The sequence below is a fragment of the Colletes gigas genome, unplaced genomic scaffold (assembly GCF_013123115.1).
Source record: "Colletes gigas isolate AHSC1104 unplaced genomic scaffold, ASM1312311v1 Colletes_gigas_Sc00018, whole genome shotgun sequence".
In the NCBI taxonomy this organism is placed as follows: domain Eukaryota; kingdom Metazoa; phylum Arthropoda; class Insecta; order Hymenoptera; family Colletidae; genus Colletes; species Colletes gigas.
In genome coordinates this window covers 4,275,951-4,297,627 of record NW_025106647.1, presented here as the reverse complement: position 1 = coordinate 4,297,627, position 21,677 = coordinate 4,275,951, and the positions used below count along the sequence as shown (strand labels likewise).

General features: G+C 38.8%; 1 protein-coding gene across 1 annotated transcript in view; it reads right to left on the bottom strand.

Annotated features, from left to right (window-relative positions):
- Window positions 1–696: 696 nt before the first annotated feature.
- Window positions 697–21,677, bottom strand: part of LOC122400487 (neural-cadherin) — a 355,065-nt gene continuing 334,084 nt past the window's right edge. Inside the window, exons 14-36 of the mRNA XM_043401991.1 lie at window positions 19,028–19,171; window positions 16,130–16,245; window positions 15,116–15,280; window positions 13,545–13,682; window positions 13,099–13,285; window positions 12,212–12,445; window positions 11,669–11,841; window positions 10,045–10,194; window positions 9,116–9,421; window positions 8,233–8,506; window positions 7,732–7,940; window positions 7,126–7,458; window positions 6,823–7,029; window positions 6,249–6,520; window positions 5,961–6,166; window positions 5,537–5,679; window positions 4,806–5,417; window positions 4,004–4,304; window positions 3,490–3,679; window positions 3,018–3,259; window positions 2,665–2,880; window positions 2,417–2,572; window positions 697–982 (exon numbers count right to left, since the gene is read on the bottom strand). Of these exons, the coding sequence (XP_043257926.1) occupies window positions 873–982; window positions 2,417–2,572; window positions 2,665–2,880; window positions 3,018–3,259; window positions 3,490–3,679; window positions 4,004–4,304; window positions 4,806–5,417; window positions 5,537–5,679; window positions 5,961–6,166; window positions 6,249–6,520; window positions 6,823–7,029; window positions 7,126–7,458; window positions 7,732–7,940; window positions 8,233–8,506; window positions 9,116–9,421; window positions 10,045–10,194; window positions 11,669–11,841; window positions 12,212–12,445; window positions 13,099–13,285; window positions 13,545–13,682; window positions 15,116–15,280; window positions 16,130–16,245; window positions 19,028–19,171 (5,084 nt within the window). The 3' untranslated portion in view covers window positions 697–872. The remainder of the gene's footprint in view (window positions 983–2,416; window positions 2,573–2,664; window positions 2,881–3,017; window positions 3,260–3,489; window positions 3,680–4,003; window positions 4,305–4,805; window positions 5,418–5,536; window positions 5,680–5,960; window positions 6,167–6,248; window positions 6,521–6,822; window positions 7,030–7,125; window positions 7,459–7,731; window positions 7,941–8,232; window positions 8,507–9,115; window positions 9,422–10,044; window positions 10,195–11,668; window positions 11,842–12,211; window positions 12,446–13,098; window positions 13,286–13,544; window positions 13,683–15,115; window positions 15,281–16,129; window positions 16,246–19,027; window positions 19,172–21,677) is intronic.

The window sequence follows — 21,677 nt, the reverse complement described above, 5'->3', positions numbered from 1 at the left end:
GTAAACGTGGATGCGGGGAGGGGCGGGGGACGAGGGATGGGGTGAAGGGTCGGAGTAAACGTTTAAAATGAGAAATGCCCTTTAAAACGCGACATCGCGACGATACGCAAGCGCGGCAGTGATACTGGCAGTAGTAAAACGTTGACAAATCATTTCTTTCGGTAACCGATGACTGTCGCGACGACAATAATATAGAACCGAGCAAACGTACCGAGACATCGACGTCGATAAGTAGTAACTATGATTGTGACTAAAAATAATAAATCTATATATATATATATATATAGATTTGTTTTATTAATAGAAAAGTCTCACGTGTAGGTACATACACGCGAATTCACTACGTATACGCGTAACGTGATATACAGATAGGTGTGTGCACCCTTTTCAGGTTACGCGCCACTCACGGATGCCGCCATTTTTGCTCACCGTGACTCAAGAGGATTTATTGCAACAACCGTTCGTCACGCGACGAGCTTCGAGTAGCTCTTTTCTCAGCCCTTCGTTGAGATCACCGTTAACGATCTCATATAGAGAGACACTTGTTTCTCTCGTTGTCAAGCACCTCTGGACGAACGCCTAATTCGTGATGGCGTCGTGCTCGATGATTACTGAACGAAACGTAACGTCTTTGTTGCTCGGGTTACGGAAACACCCACTTCGGTGGTATTTCTTTGTTTCCTCCTGTGACTGTTATTTGTCCCCTTTATTCGTCGCGGCTATCCTTTGAAAAGTTTGTTCGTAACTCGCGGCTCCTCGGAGGACAGTTCTTTCTGTATTCCCTTGCGTATTAAAGTCACACGAACACTACGTTTCCCAATGATGTACGGGATCGTGCGAACTTACAAGTTTCGTGGTTGCTCCGCGACCCTTTAGTCCTCTTCGTCGCTTTCCTCTGCGGGACCGTACATGTCGGCCAGCTTGTCGAATCTGGGACCCCAGGCACCTAAGTACTCGTACTTGTGCTGCTCGTCATCCGTACCTGCTGGTTCCAATCTTTGTTTATAGTATGTTTCACATTGGCTCGATATCTAAGAAAGCAATTTTTTAAAAATTCAAAAATAGGTTTAAAGGGCCTTTCTACCTTGTGGGATTTAAGAAATCGAATTTTTTTTTGTGCATTTTCTTTTAGTATGTAGTCTCGAAAATATATCTGCCAAATATTAAATTGAAATTCGGAAAACTAACAAAGTTATAGCCTGCTGTAATGTACCGCGCGCAGGTATAACAACTGGACGTGAAACTTTAAAGCTGTTTTTTTTCGAAACTACATTTTTCGGCGCTGCGTATGTGATAACGAAAAAACTATTCAAGATATCAACATGAAATTTATACAGTATCTTTAGAACTGGTCTCCCTATAGCATGAACTAGGATAATTGCGATATATGTAATATTTTTTCTTTTATTAACAAAAAAGCAACCGAATATATGAAAGTATTCAGTATTTTTTCGTAAAATAGCTGCCATTTTGCCATTTTTTGTTTTTTTGAAAAGATCCTAGTTCATGCTATAACCACACTCACCTACATTAAGAATATCGTTGGTTCTTGGATTTCGGATAACTTGTTCGCAAGATATCACATACGCAGTCGGGCGCCGTTCGTAAAAACTGTTGTTTGTTGATCAACAAAAAGAGCGTAATCAATAGATATTATGCGTTGCAAAAATTCGTAAATATAGCTAAATATATAATAAATGTATCTACAAAACACGGAATTAATCGCTCTTTAATAGCCCGCAAAAGAAAATCACAAAGAAACATGTATTTTTCGTGCCTACAAGGTAGAATGGCCCCTTAAGGAGGTATTCGTGTCTACAATTAAAAACAAATCGATTTTATTGCACTTTCTTAAAATATATGTCGTTGAAAATATGTGTGCAACAGGATTTGTTTTAATTCATAATTAAACTAATTAACTTTCGACTGAAACAATTTTTCATCGGACTACATATTGTGAGTGCCTGAAAAATTGTAGCGACAGTTGTGTGCCACACCCTGTATAATAGCACAATTGTATGTTTTTGACAAGCTTTTCTCCATATCCTCCAACATTAGCTAATTGCGTCTTATTATACATGTACTTTAAATGTACTTATTACTTTCTTAGATATCAAGCCAATGCTCTTGTAAAACATACTGTATACCCCTCTTCTGCAATAATATTTCTAATTCAAGCTGGGAGCTCTCCTATTTAGTTTTTATTTCTTGAGCGTTTCCAATATTACTCGAAAATCAACTTTGTTTTTTATATTAGAAATCTACCGCTGTACAAATTGTTATTATACAAGGAAACAGAATAAACAACGAAATAATGTCACGAACTAGTAATGATGTTGTTGGAACGATTAGTTTTAAAAACACTTTCAGAGGTTAGAATATTATGTTTTAGATAAAAATTAGTAACTATACGCACCGGAAGCTACCGATGACAGTGAACCCGCGATGCTTCCGCCACCCTCGTAAGCGTAATTTCGTAAATCATCGAATGGCGGTGCGTTTGGATCGCTGTCAGCCCTCTTTTTATGATCTTCTATGAAGATACCCACGTTTGGCTCGGGTCCTAGAGGATCTAGAAAATGTTCCCAAAGGATTGTTAGCGTTTTCAAAGGACAACAGCTAAAGCAACACAATCCGAGTTAATAAGAAGATATGATAACTTACACGGCACTTTACATGGTGGCAATTTTCCACCCATTTCCGGTATTGGTCCTCCGATAGGAATTTGAAGGGGCGTGATGTCGAATGCTGTCATGTCGTCTTCACCGCCACCTTCGTCGTCGTAATTAATAATATTTTCTCTCACATCATCGTCAGGGCCAGGATACTTGATGTGAGACTCCCTTCTTCTATTGTAGACAACAAATACTAGGACGAGAACTGTAAATCGAAGGGAGATTATGTTAATAATTTTAATAATTTTGTGTATCTTCGTTTCTGTTCGATCAAATAATCTTGTGCTATTATTCCTACGCATCGACTTTGAACACGAGCTATCGCTGCCACGAAATACTCACCAAGGATAATTAGAAGACAGACTAAAATGGCTGCCAACGCTCCCATGCTGAGTTTTAGCGTTTGTCCTTCCTGCACGAGTTCGCAATTTTCTCCCCAGAAACTGTCAGGACAAATGCATCTGTACCGGAATCGAGGATCCTGATTGATACACCTGCCTCCGTTCAAGCAAGGATAATCTATGCATTCGTTTTTATCCATGCATCCTTTATTATCCGGAGATGGAATTCTTCCTTCTCCGCATCTAAACGCAGGAATAAAATTATGTTTATAAATATTGTATTGCGTCAATTGGGCAAATAACAAAGAAAATTTATTTTTTTGTCCGCGTAATCTGTTTTAGTATCACTTTCGTTAGTCCTGTAATCACATACGATGTTTCTAGAGAAACTATTTCTGAAGTACATTGTAACGTGGGTTATAAATAACTCAAGGGCAGTTACTCGGGGGTTAAAAATATTCTGTCACACTTACGTGCACTCGAATGTGTTCCAAAGGTCGATGCACTCGTAGGGATCCTGGCAAATTATGTTGGCACAGGGTTTGTTCGACGGGCAATTTCTTTCTAGATTTCTAGCCATCGTTGCTTGGCCCCATTGCGTTCCATTCATAGCAGGCGGTAGTGGTAGATGTTTTCCTTCCAGTCTTATGTCATCGAGACATCCTAATTGAAACACATTTAAAATATTATGATACACATTCATTTTCTTGCATCCATATTTATTATTTGCAACTTCGTGTCAAACCCCTTCTAATCATACAGTTTACATCAACTGAAGTAATTCATAGTAACAAAAAATGTCTGCATCCAAATACAATTACAAATTACTATCTTAAATTATATTTTTGTAACGTTTAATTAATAAAAATAATAATTACAGCGAAATGTTTGTGTATATTTTACTCTTCCCAGTGAACATTATAACCCTTTGAAATCTCAGATCGTTTTTTTGAATAACCTGCATGGTCAAAATCATAAGAGATTTACCTTTCTGATAATCGGCGAACACCTCGAAAGTTCGAACACCAGTGTATTCAGCCTTGCCACCCGCGTAAACGCCTTCCTGTTTGTCAACGAGCAGCCATTGGTGTCCTTCGAAGGAAAAGCTCTCGTTGAACCTTCTTCCTTCACCACCGTCTATTTCCAAAGTTGCAGCCGACCCGTATCTCGAAACTCTAACCGTGTGCCATTGTCCATCATCGACCGTTATCGCGGTCAGCCAGATATTTCGTTCCTCGGTCCTCAGACTATTCAAATTGTAGCGGAAGTGCAGCCTTTTATCCTTGATCTACAAATTAAAGGATCCGCCGTTTACTTATTATGCTTCAAACTTAACTGTGCTACCTCCCCCGAGTTACAATATACATTTGTCATTCTTTCCACATGTTTTTTTTTTATATCAGGAACATGAATTCATAATAAAAAGTAGGCAAAAGGTAACACAACAAATCATGAAAGTTGAAATTGTACTTGGGGTTGTATAGACTCGAGGAGAGCAGCACGTGTAAACGAGTATTAATAAACTTTAATATTTGTCAGTATAAATTGTGGTCAACAGTGTAAGCTTAATAAAAGAATTTTCAAATTTCACAAGCTTGTGGAGACAGTGGTTCAAGTACTCGCTTCCAAAATGACGTATTCTCTTAATTTAACATTTATCATTCTAGCCATGTCAATAAACGAGCAAAAAATAAACCGAATGTATAATTGTCGCCAGCAGTGTATATGTAATTGATAAAAGAATCTCCAATGTTCCGAAGGATGTGAGAACAGTGGTTCAAGTACTCACCTCTAAAATGGCGTATTCTCTATTATGCTGGTCGCTGACTCTGAACACTTCACCGTAGGTCTCCCGAGTACGGAATCTCAATTGGATCTGAGTGGAGTATTTGTCAGGTTCGAAGGACAAGGCGTATTTAACGTAGCTATGTGCTTTGAATGTCGTCGAAATGGTGGGTGACATGCATCCTGGACCGGTCCATCCTGGGTTACACTGACATCTCGCTTCTGTGAAGCTTCCCACGCAAGTACCGTGTTCCCAGCATCGCAACGTGGATTCCTGGTTGTTGCAGATTTCGTCTGTCTGAGGGCAGCCGGCCACGCTGTTCCTCGATAGGCCAGGATGGGCAAGATCGTACAGTTTGCTGTTGTGGAACAGTTTTTTAATGCAGCCATCGAAACCTTTGCCAACCGGCATGTGCTTCCATTTGTAGTGAGTCGGGTCGAACTGCTCGATGTACAGGCCACCTATTTGCAATGGCGCGTTCACGTTCAAGTACTCGTTGAATGGCGGTATGGTGCCTTGAGCCTGGCAACTGGTATCGTTGAATTCTGGAGGCGTGCCATCCTCCGGCTCCGAGATGTCAGCCGACTTGCAATAATCGATGATAAGCTTCACCGTCTGCAACATTAGGAATAATTGATATGCTTATAGCAATAGTCAGGACACTTAACTCTGACAAAAAGTAAATAAAAGTCTCTATATTCGTAACACTACATGACGAGAAGAAGAATTCTGACCTCTGTATTCCAAAAGATGTCGAGCCTGTGCCATTCTCCGTCGTCCAAAGTTCTTTTCGGTTTAACTTTCAACTCCAGAGTACCAGATCCGAAGTCTATCAACAAACGAGGTATTCCACGTTCCAGCTCGACGGATATAAAATCTGCAAGAACGATAATAAATTATTATACTATAAATTGGTTCTTTGTCAACCATTGTTTGTTAAAAGTGTAACTTATTATATTAAAGAGTGCAAAACTCTATCGGTGAATGTTCATTGTTACAGAAAAAGGAAATAGCTTGCTGTTATATTTATTTTTAACCTTAACATCAACAGCAATAGAAAATTATTTACAAGAAGTAGAATTCTATTCTTCGCTGTAATTTATATTTTATTTATCCTGACTGCCCCAGAACTAATTAAAATGCCACGTGGTAGCTTACCAGAAACCATAATCTCATCAGCTTCCGGTGGTACGATAGGACCGTTGTACAGAAGTAAACCGTCGGGTTTCTTCGTAATGAATTCGAAGCTCAAATGGCTATTGTCGCACATTTCTAATGCAGGATACCACGCCCAGCCATTGCCACGGAAGCTTCTCGCAGTTTGTTGACACCTTGGACCGTTGTATCCTGCTGGGCATTGGCATCTGCGTGACAGAGAAACGAAATAATTATCAATTCATATAAACGTTATCTTTGTTGTACGAATTTCCATAAACCGATGCTTACGATAATCCAAATCGTCCTTCCACGCAACGTCCGCCATTGTAACAAGGGCTGCTCCTACAAGACTCCTCTTTGCTGAAGTTACGCGCACCGCATGTACACTCTGCGATTACATCCACCCTCACGCCGACAAGGGCGGTTTTGTTTGCGTTGACCATGTATGGTAAGCTGCTGATATCCAAGGTGTTTGTGCAACTACCCTCGCACATCTCGTTCTCGTAGTAACACTCGTCGATCCCCACCATCGTTATATTGATCCCGACCTCGTTCTCGATCTTATCGGGTTTGAAACAATGTTTTCGATAAAATTTTATTTTTCACGCGTGGGGTGTTCGGTGCATTATACTTATGGAAGAAGAAATCTATTCAGCTTGGCTGTATTTTGTAATGCATATTTAAATTTGGTAATTGTTCAGCTTGGTTGTATTTCGTAATATAAACTTGATAGTACCGACAAGTAAATATTATTATTTGTAAACAGGAACGTTGTTAATCGTTAAATTGGTCATCTTATATTTTTTTTTTATAAGACATCCATGATATTTTCGACTTTTGAGACTAAAATGCAATAATTTACCTCTTCGCGATGCATCAACACGATTCCGTTCAATCTGACAGGTTTGTAATAAGGAGATCCATGGGCCGCGAATCTGATATCCGTCAGCGGTGGATGTATTCTGCGTAATTGGACGCTAAACACGTCCACATTTTCCCTATCGATGTTTAACAAATGGGCTAATTTCTCTCGAAACAGTTCCGTTTTGCTTCGCGACAGCGTTTGGGACTGGAAAATTAAAACAACAAAGTATATTTTACAATTTTTTACGGCATCGACGTAACCGGAATTTGGAAGAGGAGAGTGTTAGTGACAAATACTTACTTTATAATCCCAAACTCGTATGAAGTCCTCGTCGGTTATGCCAGATATTCGAATAGATCCCGAGTTCAACACGGCTTCGTGCGGAATAGTTTTCACCGTAACAGTCACATTCGCAGGCACGTCCGTTTGCGTGTGCTTCCGATCGTAGACAGTGAAACGCAGATGATATCTACCGTCGGGTGTGCCTGATTTCATGTAGATCATACCGGTGTCTTCGTCCAGCTTGAATTGAGCGTGCTCCAGATTTTCCCAATAGAACTTCTTATCTGGTAAATCCCAGTCGTCCAAGTCGTACACGTAAACTCTACCTATCTCTGTGTCTGGTGATTGTCCCTGTGAGATCGATTGAATTTATAATTAAATTGTAGTACCCATTTAACCACAGACAATAGATCCATCTGTCGAATTTCATTAAAATCGGTGAAATCGTTTCTGACACCATTTATAAGAGAAACATAAATTTAGTTTGCAGAAGATGGCACGAATTATTAGGTACTTTCAGAATGGGATTCAGGATTAATGCTTCAAATATCAAGATCTGGTATAAAATTTTATGGAATTATAAAATTATAGAATGATCTAATTTATATAAGTATAAATACGTACTGCGTAATTATATACAAAAATGTCTTTGGAGCCTGGCTGCATTTTGTTATCATTAGTGTCCCCGATAATAATCGTTAAGGTGCTGGTTCCAGACATACTAGGTGTCCCAGCATCCTTGATAACAATGGGTATCAAATATTCCTTTTGTTGTTCTCTATCAAACGATCGTAACGATGTCACAATGGCCATGCCATCCCCGTTTGCCCCCTCTGTTGAAAGAAAAGCAGGGCGTTTAACACTCTAGGGTATAATACAGTGAACGAAATGGTAATTTTATAGTACAAGGAACAGAATATTTCAAGCTATTAAACATAACTGTAACAGTACCAGTTACTAACACTATTTTAGTTTTTTTTAAAGAAACTCAAAAACTGGTTTGTTTTCAACAGAAATAAAATAGCTTTTTTTAGCCCTACACATTGGTTATCTTTTATTATTCTTCGATTAACTGGATCACTAATTGTTCTTGTAGAAGTTTTGTCGAGCTGCCTGAAGACTTACTGTTATCGCTTTCGACTTTGAAACTGGCTCGAATCACGTCCTCCGCCTTCGGGTCCATTCTGAATGTGAATGGCGGTCCGTTGCTCTTCGATCGGTCGTCGTCGTCCGTCGCCAGAATCTCCACCACCTTCTTCGTTTGCGAATGCTCTTGCAGAACTGGTCGATAATCTTTCAGGAAACGCGGTGGATTATCGTTTATGTCGTGGATGATCACGGTCAGCGTGGCTGTCGCAGTCTTTGGCGGAATACCATCGTCGATGGCCAAGATCTTCACCTATAAATATTTTAATCCATTGGATTTAGTCCTGATTGACTTCTAACAATGTAGACTCCAAGCAAATAGAAAAAAACTCAATGAAAAATGTCCTTAAATCGTTTAAGTATCCTTCCTGGATGATACGAAGAGTGTTGAGAGGTCTAATAATTCTTGGCTCTATCCTTTTAACATACTTGTTAGGCATAATAAAGCCTCACCCTTTAACATTTATATGCGTCAAATACAATGGCGGACAAAAGTAACTTAACACTATTTCTACCAAAGGTGTCAGCAAAAGGCACTTTGAAAATTTTAACTTGACACTATCGTCTAAATCACATTGTTTCAACGAAGTAATATTGAGAACAACTCACATTAATAATTATTTTCTCAGTTACCTACATTCAAATACAAATATTTCAAAAGGTCCCTTATGGTTGAAATAAACTGCAGTAAACAAAGGTATTGTTTTTATTAGAAGGGATATATATATATTGTAAAATTGTTCGAGTTGTGTACAAGCAAATTAACTTCATAGGTAGAGGATGGACGACAATGAAGACAAATAGAAACCAGAGTGTTGGCAATAAAATATAAATTTGAAAGTATGTTCTATAATTTAACTACCTGATGTCGTGACGACTCCTCGCGATCGAGACTCCTCTGAATCGATACGGTGCCGTTTTCGTTGATCGAAAATTGCCTTTTACGATCAGAGCTTCTGTCGATCGAGTAGTACACTTTGCTCTTGCCACCCTGGTCGGGATCAGTGGCCGTAAATGTTTCTAGGTTGTTCCCGATATGAGCGTCTTCCGGCACCGTGGTCTCGATGTTTGCCTTTTCGAATTGCGGTTGGTTATCGTTTATGTCGCGCAGCTTCACCGTTACGTAACAGTTGGCCACGTGATATTTATCGTTGGCATTGTCTTCGCCCTGCACAAATGTTAAGAACGACAGAAAATTGTTATTAACGCCGACAGAGTCTGGATCGATCGATAACTAAGGTCTCCGATCCTATAAAGTATGTTTAACATAGGGATTAACACTTTAACTGCCACGTCATCCATATGTGGATGACAGAACTTTTAACCGCGGAACTAAAACGATTAATTCTCAAGTTGAAATGTTAAAAATACATTTGAATAGGCTTCGTAAATTTTAGTGAAGTTACGAAAGTAAATGCTACGACAGGTTTTAAGTTACATAGTCTACAATTGTCTAAAATCAAAGTTTTGATCTCGTAAACAATTTTAGGATTTTGAGACTGGCAGTCGATGTGTTAATGAAATTCATCTCAAAATAAAAATAGTATTATTGTACTTAAAACGTACATATCTACTTTTTTACATAATAGGGTTTACAATTTAAATAGTAAGTCTCAATATCAATTCTATTTTTTTCCATGCGTATTTTTATATATATTTTGTATCTACAAGTATTAATCGTACAATGGCGTTGTTGAAGGCCTGGTTATCAATCAAAGTAGATTTCGACACCTTTCAAGTAGTAGAGTACTTCGATATCGAATTCCTTAAAAACTATAAATTATTACGCACCCTATCGTTGACTTGTATCTTGAACCTAAAACCGTTGCTCTGCAGTTGGTCTTCGTAATCCAACGACTGCACGATCTTCAGGGATCCGGTGCCATCGTTGTTCCTCACCATTGTAAACTTGTCTGCACCGTAGCCGCTATTTTCGATCACCTAAACGATTCACAATAGTCACTTTAGAGAACTGTGACAAACTACTCTTTTAGAAACGAAAGACAATTTGAGTCTATATACTTTCAAACGAGTTATTTATGAGCATTCAAATATGTTAATATTAATCACATGGATAAAATGTACTATAAAATACTATTAAAATATAATATATTATACGTACATATACTATATGTATGTACAGAATTTTTCGAGAAACTTTCAGTATAAAAAAAGTTTGTTAGATATTAAAAACCTAATATTTGAAAGTCGAATTAATGTGTGGCGTCGCCTCCCATGCTCGCCACCAGAGGGGTCGCGCTCTCACAAGCGCTCGACCGACCCCTCCGTTGCTATATATACACTCCTCGAACGACTTCCCAATATCCCAGTCGTCTAAGGCAGGGCCTGCTAGAAAGCCTTACTGATGAGTCCACTGGCAGGCCCGGACGAAACGCGCCCCCTCCTTTCCTTTTCTGTCCTCCTACGAATTCTCACGAGATCCCCTACCCGCAGCGAAGCAGCGCCACAATTGGTGACCCGGACGGTGAATTGGACAACTAGGAAGCAGCTCGAGAATTTTTCCAGGAAACCGCAGACCCGCACGCAGCGTAGGACGAAGGAGGCAGCGCCGAACAACCGTGTCTAATCGTACTAGCAAATAGCTCTTTCGTAATCCCTCTCCTAAGGTGGCCTTTCGTTCACTCATCGCTCGGTCCTGACCAAATCTACCTGACGAGGCCGTCGTCTCCAGGAAGGACACAGATTGGCAGGATTCTGAGCAAAAGCAAGCAGCAATAGCACGCATAGTGGGGTCACAGGTAGGACAGCAGCATATACGCTCGATGACTTCAGCAGCGCAAGGCACGAGAACGACTCGCCGCGCCAGACGATCAGAGAACGACCACGCAGCAGCAGAAAGCACGCATATCCTACGGCAATAGAATCGAAGTTCTAGCCAGGATCAGAGAAAAAATCTCCAGTGATCGTCAATCGAGATAGAGGCGCTATACGAAGACACGACGACGACGACAAGTCCCAGAGGAACGGAACAACTGTAGATAATGTACATAGTATTCGATAAGTCCTGTAAATAGTAGACTTAATCCGGTATCGTTAGCACTGGCAGGGGGGTAATGTGGCGTCGCCTCCCATGCTCGCCACCAGAGGGGTCGCGCTCTCACAAGCGCTCGACCGACCCCTCCGTTGCTATATATACACTCCTCGAACGACTTCCCAATATCCCAGTCGTCTAAGGCAGGGCCTGCTAGAAAGCCTTACTGATGAGTCCACTGGCAGGCCCGGACGAAACGCGCCCCCTCCTTTCCTTTTCTGTCCTCCTACGAATTCTCACGAGATCCCCTACCCGCAGCGAAGCAGCGCCACAAATGGATGGCGGTGAGTAGCAGCATGTATATGTATATACTTAATAAAATAATGAGAAAAGTCTCATATTTGTGGTAAATGTAAAATGTACCTTATATTGGAACTTGTTGGTTTCATCCTCGTCGTGAACGGTGACCGTAAGAATTGGCATTTCTGGTAAATCCGGACCTTCTGTTTCGTCCACTTCGGTGAACCACTCAGCCTTTGTAAATTGTGGTGGCATATCGTTTATATCTTTCACTCGTATGGACGCCGTCCCTGTCCCTAAACATTCCAAACAATTATGTAAGGAACGAGAAAAGCTGACAAATGGATAACCGTTACTTTCATATATTCGTTTACCAGTTTTTTGAACTAATTGTAATTTTAAGAAATTTTTTAGTAATTTTATGAAGGAAGCAAAATTGAACAATGAATATTTTGTATTATATCTATTTGAATCGATGACTGTTCGCATTCCAAAAATTTTTGAATTTTTTCAGAACTATTTTGTAACATTTGAAATAATTCGTTTTCATTTTTTAATTCCTCGACTTTCAAGTTTTGTTTCAGATGGTTCCAAAACAGTGCCAGTAAAGTGTATGAATTTTATTATTTTTTCTAATTAAGATTACGATTTATTTTATAAACTCACCCTTTAACCCCCCTCCATCCATTGCAACGACCTGTATAGAATAATCAGGCGTGCGTTCTCTGTCCAAGCAGCATACCGCCGTTTTGATCACACCGGTACTCGATTCGATTTCAAAAATTGGCGAGCCGGTCTCTTCCTCGATAACATTCTTCTCAATGGAGTAAACCAGTTTAGCGTTCGTGCTTTCCTGTGGGTCGTCGTAGTCGACTGCAGTCATAGTCATCACGATCATTCCTGAAAGGATCAACCAAAACGATCGATCGTAAAAGGGATTCCCTCTTTGTTGGAGAAAGACAAAATCGACGTTTTAAATTGAAAATCGTGTAAAACATTAGTTAAATGAACATTTGCCAAGAATAGACAAAGTTTCTACAGGAACTAAATCAAATAATATTACATAATAATTGAGCATTTGTTATAAATATATAGTTAATCTGCATTAGGAATCGAATGAAACGGTTAATTATTCCAAATCAAAGTTATTTGATAAATTGAAGCTAAATAAAAAAGAGAAAGAAAATCATGAGTTTTGTATATTTGTTTCATTTTAAATAACGTAGTTGATGACATCATTCTGGTATAAGAAATATTCACGGTACAGCTAATATTTTTTCAAATGAAAAACAGTAAAAATATTAGTGTTTGTAATACTGATCCCCATTAATGTATTCTTTTACACCAGTGTAATTTTTACTTTTTCAAAACAGAATAAAAGTTTTTAACTTGAACATCTGTTCTACCTTGAAAAAATAAAATTTCGTTTATGTAAATGTAACAACGGACGAAAGATGACACTAAAATCAAACATTTTTACAGTTTCGTTCGGTTTCTATTCTGCATCTCTGTGCGATAGAAAATATTTAATACGTTAATCGATTTAACTGTACCTGCTGTGCCATTTTCTGTGACGTTGCCAGAGTAGACTCCCTGTGGGAATATTGGAGCGTTGTCGTTGATGTCTTTTAGGTTTACCTCGACGTCAGCGTAGCCGACCAGACCTTCTCCGCCTTCATCTTGAGCAAACACGGTAAATCGCCATTGCGGTCTTCCATTCGGTTGATCCCTGTCCAATGGCTGCAGAAAAACCGACGGATTACGGCCTCGAGTGACCGAAGACGCGAAGCAAATTTAATAAAGCAAGGAGCACGGCAAAGCTCCGCAATACTCTGTGTACTTGCCGACAGAAAGACGCACTTTCACGGATTACGACGGAAATACGATTTATAACGAAAAGCCAACTCAAGTTTGTCCCAGCAGTGGCGTGTAAACGCTGGCTGGATAATTTATGATCGATAAACTGTGTTTCCGAAAACATGTTCGATGATTTACGAACCTTTAGGACGAAGATTTCACCGGACGTGCGATTAATATCGAATTTACTGTTCGCTGGGTTGTCAGGATCGATTCCCTGACCTGTCAGGAAATAGACGATATTTTGTGGCCGCTCCTTGTCGCCATCGGTCGCCAAGACCTGTGCAAGAAACAAAATTTAAAATATATAATTAAAGTTTTCTCGTTCTGTTCGATTGCAATAATAGCCTCCTGATGCGAGGATTTGTTTAAAAAATGCAATACAATAATCATTCTTAAAATAAGCCCCAGACGTAATTCTATCCTTCCCATCTTGGGGAATCCCCCTTATAGCCCAGCACAGCGTGAAAAACAATGCTTTGTGAAAAGCCACCGGCGTGCTCAGCTTCTTCGTTAGACCTTCCCAAATGACATTTAATACTAAACCTATCACGACCGGTCAAATGACCGTTTTCAAGATTTCGTTTAGAATTTTTAATATAGAATGTTATTTTAGCACCATTTGGTAAGGAGGTCAACGACCTCACGACGTAAACAATAAAAAGTAAACAAACGCTTTAAACCCTTATACCTTTGAAACTAACCATGCTATCGATTTGAATGAACATTCATTTTAAAGGGGGTTTCATCCCCCTATCCGACGAATATATCAACTATTATTATTTATGCTGTCTTCTATGTTTATTATGAAGTTTGCTTTGACTCTATGCGCCCAAAGAACTGGTGTGCGATATAACTGGATTATAAATTGTTCGATCAATTGAAAATAAATTTAAAAGGATGTTTGCGTAATTATTAGCCAGCATTTTTTCGTAAATAATAGTTTCCTTTGGAACTAACTACGTCATCAACTTGAAACAAAATTCGTTTTTAAGGGCGCTTAACTTCTTTCTTAGGCGATATTAATTTTAAGAATCGTTACTGTAATGTTTCACACAAAATTTCTTCCACCGCGTACTACAATCTTAAATTTATCTTCTAAACTAAATATTCCAAATTTCATGTCACATTCTGTGCACCATGTTCTGCACATCATACTGCATATTTTATACACTTCATTATATATTCCATACAGTTCGTACTTTATATCTCGCATTCTTCGCTCTATATCTCACGTTCTGCATTTCGAAGTAGCTCAAATATAACATTCAAATGCCCTGTTATTTAAGTAATTTAAGAATTCTTCTTAAATTCTATGTCTAACATTGCAAATTTATTTTAACGCATCTCAAACAGAGACAACATTTTATTCGAATACGACTAAACGCTTCTGCACGACTTCGTACAATATGCAAGAGTGTTAGTAAGATAAATCTAATAATCTTTAAAATAAATTACATTGCTTGAATCGACTGCAATAATTTGTTTACTCTTCCTTTGAATTGCTCTATTTTCAAATTCTATTTATTTGCTGAATAATAACACAAATGTCATTATTAATATTACGAACGACAAACAAAGCGAGTATCGTTGTATAATTTTATCTTCATCGAGCAACGAAGCTTCACAAACATGGTGCAACATTCAAATTAGAGTGGCAGAATAATTTGATAGTATTCGGTGAAAATTTGACGCGACGAGAATAATAATTACCTGAAGGATACATTTTGGCAGATTTCTGTCATCTTCCTCGGTGATTTGCGTTTTGTAATTTTGGCGCTTGAAGACAGGCGGATTGTCGTTCACGTCCTTCACGTGTATCACGACCGTCGTGTTATTTTCTTTCAAGTTGTCCGAGGCGGTAAGGCGAAGCAAGTACTGCGAGATCAGAGCGAAACAAGTGGATAAGAGCATTCGCAGCAGCCGTAATCGAGCTGTTGAGACGACGGCATTTGTTCTCGGGAGCAATCAGAGTCTCGAAGAGAAAATTAGCTCAAAGGGATCCGTTTCGTAAATAAAAAATGGCACGAGGGCACGTAATTATACAAACAAAATTCTTCGGGAACCAGGAATTCGTTCTTTCGACTTTATGCGCGCCGGAAATTAACGACACGCTTAACTCGATGCGGGAATTCCAATGGAATAAAAGTTCGACCGCGTAAAAACTTTTACGAGGTCACCGAATTAACGGAAATTTAGCTGGAACATAAAGCTTTCCGGTTTAATGAATTCCGCGAGAATGTTGAATTATTAATAATGCTCTAGCGGGAAAATTTTATTTTATTATTTGAAAAGCGAGACAAAGGTAAAAACTAATTTCAGACTAGTGAGAAAGCTGAAATTTTTTGGCAAACATTCGATATCGTACTGTGTGGTGTATAAATATACCGAAATTTTTCAGTGTTTCAGACTTTTTAGTAGGTATTGAAAATTAGTTATACGAGCTTAAGGAGTATAATAATAGACGTAGTTAAATTAATAGCTACGTACCACGCAGCACGATCCTGATGATGTGCCTGAACCGCATATAACCGAAGAACGTATTAAAGGAACGACAAACGAGTGGACAGAGAACCGTGCAATAGCAGCAAAAGTTTTCGCGCTATTTCACAGTTTTATTGGCCCACTGGGTAATAAAATGGACAGTAACGCGGTTAAAGGGATTAACCAGGGACATACGCAGGGACATTTTGTGTTCTTTTTTTATCGTTTGATTGATGCACTAACCCTTTTCCTCGTCTCGTAATCCAATGCGCTTGCGACGTAGATGGCGCCAGTCATATTCTTCACGGCGAATGCGCCTCCTATGTTACCGTCCGTAATCTCGTATCGAATACGCGATGCTGTAAAACGTAAAAAATATATCCTCTTAGATGGAATTCTTAGAAGAAAAAAAAGAAAATTACGACGGCATTTACCGCCCTGCGCAGCCGTGCCACGGCGTACCGGCGAAATGTCCCGGAAACTTTCGTTCTTAATGGCGAAAGAAGTGTGGCTGGTCGAATTGTAAAACGATCCCTCTTGATTTAAATAACGGAAATTAAATTTCTTCTTCTGTTTGACGAGGAAATGAGGTTCCATTAGCGGCGTAACAAGCTGCCGAGTTCAATTTCGAGCAATCTATTTTGTTGCGAGAGCTTCTCTCGACCCTTTGCTGTTTGCTAAGTGTGTACATTAAAGACTGGACAGAGATCCAATATGGCGGCCAAATAACGTTTCTGGCTTCTTTTCTATTTAAATATGTTTACAAGTGCTGATTGGAGGATTTAAACCGTGGGAGCATATATTTACGAACGGTATAAATAAATTTGGGACAAAACTTTTACGAGAATAACTACCGAGACAAATTTCAAGTTACGTAGTTTACAATTGTCGAAAATTAAAGGTTTGGCACAATCTTATGAGATGACCCAATATTTAATATCTTTTATCCCATTTTGATCTCGATTTTATAAATCATTAAAAATGACTTTTCGTTCTACTTAAAGAAATGTTTATTTGCAACTAATGGAACTTATTTCAAGATGAAATCAATTCATTAATTCCCGCTTTCGAGTGGAAAAATTGGAAACGTTAAGAGAATTGATAATTCTGAAACCGAATGAAGCGTTATGATTTCTTCCCAGTCGTTTACGTTGAGTTTTAATGATCGACCTGCTATGTGATTGATTCTAAGTACGAGATTCGTTAAACCAGCCACTCTTCAAATTTTCACCATGAAAAATTTCCCACGGGGTTGCGTGCAATCATAAGTAGCAATGAAATTAGTTTTCCCACCTGAGTTCTTTCGTGCACGAACCAAAGCGACCAAGTCGCTGAACTTTGCCCTTAAACGAGTTTCATTAGAATTTAATAACGCCGAACGTCCAAGTTCTTAATTGGTGCCCGCTAGATAAATATGTTTCGCGACTTCGTTCAGCCATCCAGTATTTAAACTTCCGTAAGCAGTTAACGCGACTTCGAAGTAAGTCGCGGACTGCTAGACGGATTTTGTTATCCGATGTAACTTGTTATCCGGGTTAACACTTTAATGGCCCCACGTTTCATCTTAGCACGTTAGAACCTCCCTAAAACTCCTATTCGACCCGATATCAAATTGAATACTTTATAAATATTGCATTGGTTTGTCATTAAACAAACATACAAATACCAATTTTATTAAATCACAATACAGAATCAAAGTTTCTAATTAGTTTATTCGAATTTAGGTCGATAACCTATCAACTGCTTTTGAAGACGAATCGTCGATCGATTTGAAACGGCTTCAAACAAGTTCTGACTAAATATAAGACTTGAAACGGTTTCAAATAAGTTTCTGACTAAATATAAATACTGACTAGATGCTAGGAATATTATTACAAGGACTTTCAAATATGATTGAAGTACTTTTCGACCAAATATGAAATTGAACACTTAATAAATATTAGTTCTACATAGTTCCACTATTAAACAAACATACAAATGCCAATTTTATTAAATCACGTAGATATCGTCCTAAATATTAAAGATAGTGTCTTCAAAGTTTTTAATTTTGAAGACGATTCGTTGATCGATTTCAAACGGCTTCAAACAAGTTTTTATACTAATCAGATGCCAGAAATATTATTGTAAATACCATAGAAACGATTGAACAAACGTAATAAATTGAATAGATGACGACATGGTGAAGTCACGTACACGTGACAGCGGCTATCAAAGCGTTAAGGATAATACTTTATACTTGGCGTATGAAATCATTATGCGGAAAAGAAAGAAGACACGCGTCGAGAAGTTCTGCTGGCCGATGTGAAATCGTTTACGCGGATCGAAAATTATTTTCAGCCGCGCGATGCTTTTATCTTTCCGTCCGCGTCGAGAAATTTGATTTCTCGATTTTATTTTGTCAGCGATAAAACTTATTCAATTTAAAGTTTCATCCTGCGCGAGCAAACAGGAAGTTATTTCGTACGACTGTTCCAAATAATTCTTGCCCGTCGAAAACAAATCTTCTTGACCTTCGTTTTTAGTCGGCCAAGTTAGAAGGAAACATTTTTTAAACTAAAATAAAATATCGCTATTTCAACTGCAAACACTGGACGCTATTTACTTTGTAAATAATTGATAACGAACGTTTGGAAAAAGAATAAAAATCAGTATGCATCAAAGAATTGATTTCTTTTTATGAAAAAAATAATGTAACAAATGTAAAATGTATATAATAAAGGAAAAATTTAATCTATTGATAACCGTTATCAAAATTTGAGTAATACTATTAGTGCTATTTAAATTATTAGATTGTAAACAATTTATTTGCTTTTTATTAAATATTGTGGTTGAAAGTAATTACTTTGAATAAATTTTCTATTGAAAATGAATTTAAAATCAGTTTTCTTCCAACGCATAAGGTTTAGGTTGGTTTGAATAATCAATTTATTTATGTAGTCGAATTACTATTAAATGGTCTTATACTCGTAAAAAACTGACTATTGCAATTTTGAAGTGTGAATCTCGAAGTGTGTCACACCGTCGACGAAAAATTATCATAATACGACAGAAAAAAAATTCTACTGGCACGTGTCACGGAAAAAGGACGCCCCTCTTTGAACTCTCAAAGCTAAAAGCTGAGTAGTAGATGCATTCACTCACATTCGTCATGATCTTTGGCGGTGACAGTGAGGACCGTGTGCTGAATATCTTCATTTTCGTCTACTTCTGCCTCGTAGAGATCCTTGTCGAAATAAGGCGGATTGTCGTTCTTGTCAGCTATTCCAATACGGATGAATTTTGTTACTGTAACAGACAAAAAAAAGTCACCGCGTTAAAATCTCGTTTCATTAATGCGCCTCGTCGCGATATGGAAGTCAGCGAATACAAATCGCGTGAAATCCTCTTGAAGAATGCAAAGCCTTTCATATTTTCATCTGATACATATATCTTGGAAATGTAAATTCAATTTTTCTTTTCCCCCCCAAATCCCCTGATTTCTGGAAGCTCGCATACAGTCAGCGAAGAAAAATTCGAGGACGGTTGAGAATATTCAGACTCGGTGCTATTTATAATACTTGATTAACACCGTTTCTACCAAAGGTGTCAGAATACATCTTTTAAAATTTGAAATTATTTTATAAATCAATTTTCACTTTATAAAAATGTTTAGTTTAGATAGCGATGTCTTTCAATTTAAAAAAAAAGTTAACAAACGTTTACTTATTTTCAATTTCTTTTATAAGTTTCTGTTTACTAAATTATATACAATGTTATAATCTAATTAAATATATTTAAATTTAAGGCACTTTTAAAACTATAGCTTTTATAATGATTTTGTAACGGGAATGTGGTTTATTATTCACAAAACAAAGATAAAACTTTTACACTTGATTTTGCGATACGGTCGAGGGTTTACACGTACGGTTTTGTCACGGCGCGATTTAAAATCTAACTGGCGGAGGTAGTTTTGGTGATAGCCGAACGCGTAGTTTGGTCGTTACTACGACTCGCGGATCGACTTTCTTTGGAGAAGGAGTGTGGAAGTGCCGTGGGCCGCGTAGGCAACGTCTTCTTCCACGAGGAGTGATGAGAGAGGATCTGTAGAGGTGCCGTCGGAGACGTCTTCCTCTAGAGTGTTGGACAAGCTTTTGGTACCGGTCACTGTATAGATCTCGGTTTCCTCGGCTTGGGCGTTGGGATGGTTTGGGATACAAGGTTGTGGAGTGCCGAACACCGTAAGCGTCGTCTGCTCGTAACCTCTGTAGTCTAACCTTGACTCGTTTGATTTTGGGGTTACTCACTGTGTGTTTGCAGTACCGTGGGTTTACTCCCTATAACCTGCAATTAGCATGTTAGGTTGGTGTTGTTGTGGAATTGTGTTGTGTAATGTTTTATCTAGTTAGATTTCATGTTTGGAGTTAGAGGGAAAAGTTTCAAAAACCTCTACGACATGCATCTTGCGATGAGAATGATGGGTTGTATGTCAAGTTATGAAATGGTTAGTGTAGGGGTTTTTATGCGCATTTTGAGAGGAATGTCTTCGGGTTTGTAGTTCCCTATCGCGGCTACTAGGGAATTTGGGTGGCTGAGGTTGGCGTTAAGTGTTTTACGAGTTATCCTGTTTATGAACGCGGAGATGAGTTCTATTTTTGCCTCTATGTGTAGGGAAGCTGTGGTGTGATATCTGGGTTTATTGAGAATTATTTTGAGATATTTGCTCTGAATGACCTGAATTTTGTGGAGGTAGGATTTGGGTGCGGTGCACCAGACTTGTGCGCCATATGTGATTATGGACCTGATGCAGGTTTTGTAAAGGCGAATCTTCGTTTTTAAGGGGAGTGGGCTATTGTTGGCAAGTAGGGGGTAGAGTGTATGTAGGACGCCAATGCCCTTGCAGGCTCTGTCTTGGATGTTGGGGAGCCAGCTGAGTTTTTTATCAAACCATATGCCTAGATATTTGACCTTGTTAGCCCATTGTACAGGGTGGTTGTTTACTCTGATGTTGTTTGCGTTGGGGGATTTTTTTCTAGTAAAAAGGATGGCCTCAGTTTTTGTGGGGTTAAGGGTTAGTTTCCAAGTATCTGTAAATTGGGAGATTTGATCTAGGTGTGCTTGTGTATATTTTACTGCCTGATTTGGGTTCCAAGAAGATGCGTATATTGCTGTGTCGTCTGCATAGAGGGCAATTTTGGTGTTTGAGTTTTTGGTGATATCGTTGATGAATATGTTAAATAATACTGGGCCTAGGACTGAGCCTTGGGGGGCCCCTGTGTGGATAGCTTTGTATGTGGACTGGGAACCGTTGAGGGATACAGTGATTTTCCTGTCCGAGAGGAAGCTCTGTACTATCTTAATGGTGTGTAAGGGTAGGTTGATTCTGAGGAGTTTGAGGAGGAGGCCATTGTGCCATACAGTGTCAAAAGCTTTCTGTAGGTCTAGCAGTACTAGTACCACTGATCTGTTCTTGTTGATCTCAAGAGCAATGTCCTCCTGGAGTCGGAGGGCTTGATGGATGGTGGAGTGGTTGGCTCGAAAACCAAATTGCTCCTGTATCAGAATACTCTCGTTTGATTTGGAAATCTGTGGGCTATTTCTAGGAAAAGGACGGACCATGGAGAGAAGGGTTTTACCTTTGCGCGGTACCTGCAGTCGCTCTGTACAGTGCCGCGTACGGGGTTTTTCCACCTCAGGGGCGTCGTCGTCGCAGGTTCCTGAACGGGGCGCCGCGTTACAATGATGTTTACATTTAATTTTACACGTTACACCATCAAATAAAAAAAAAAAAAAAAATAATTTTTATCGATTGTTC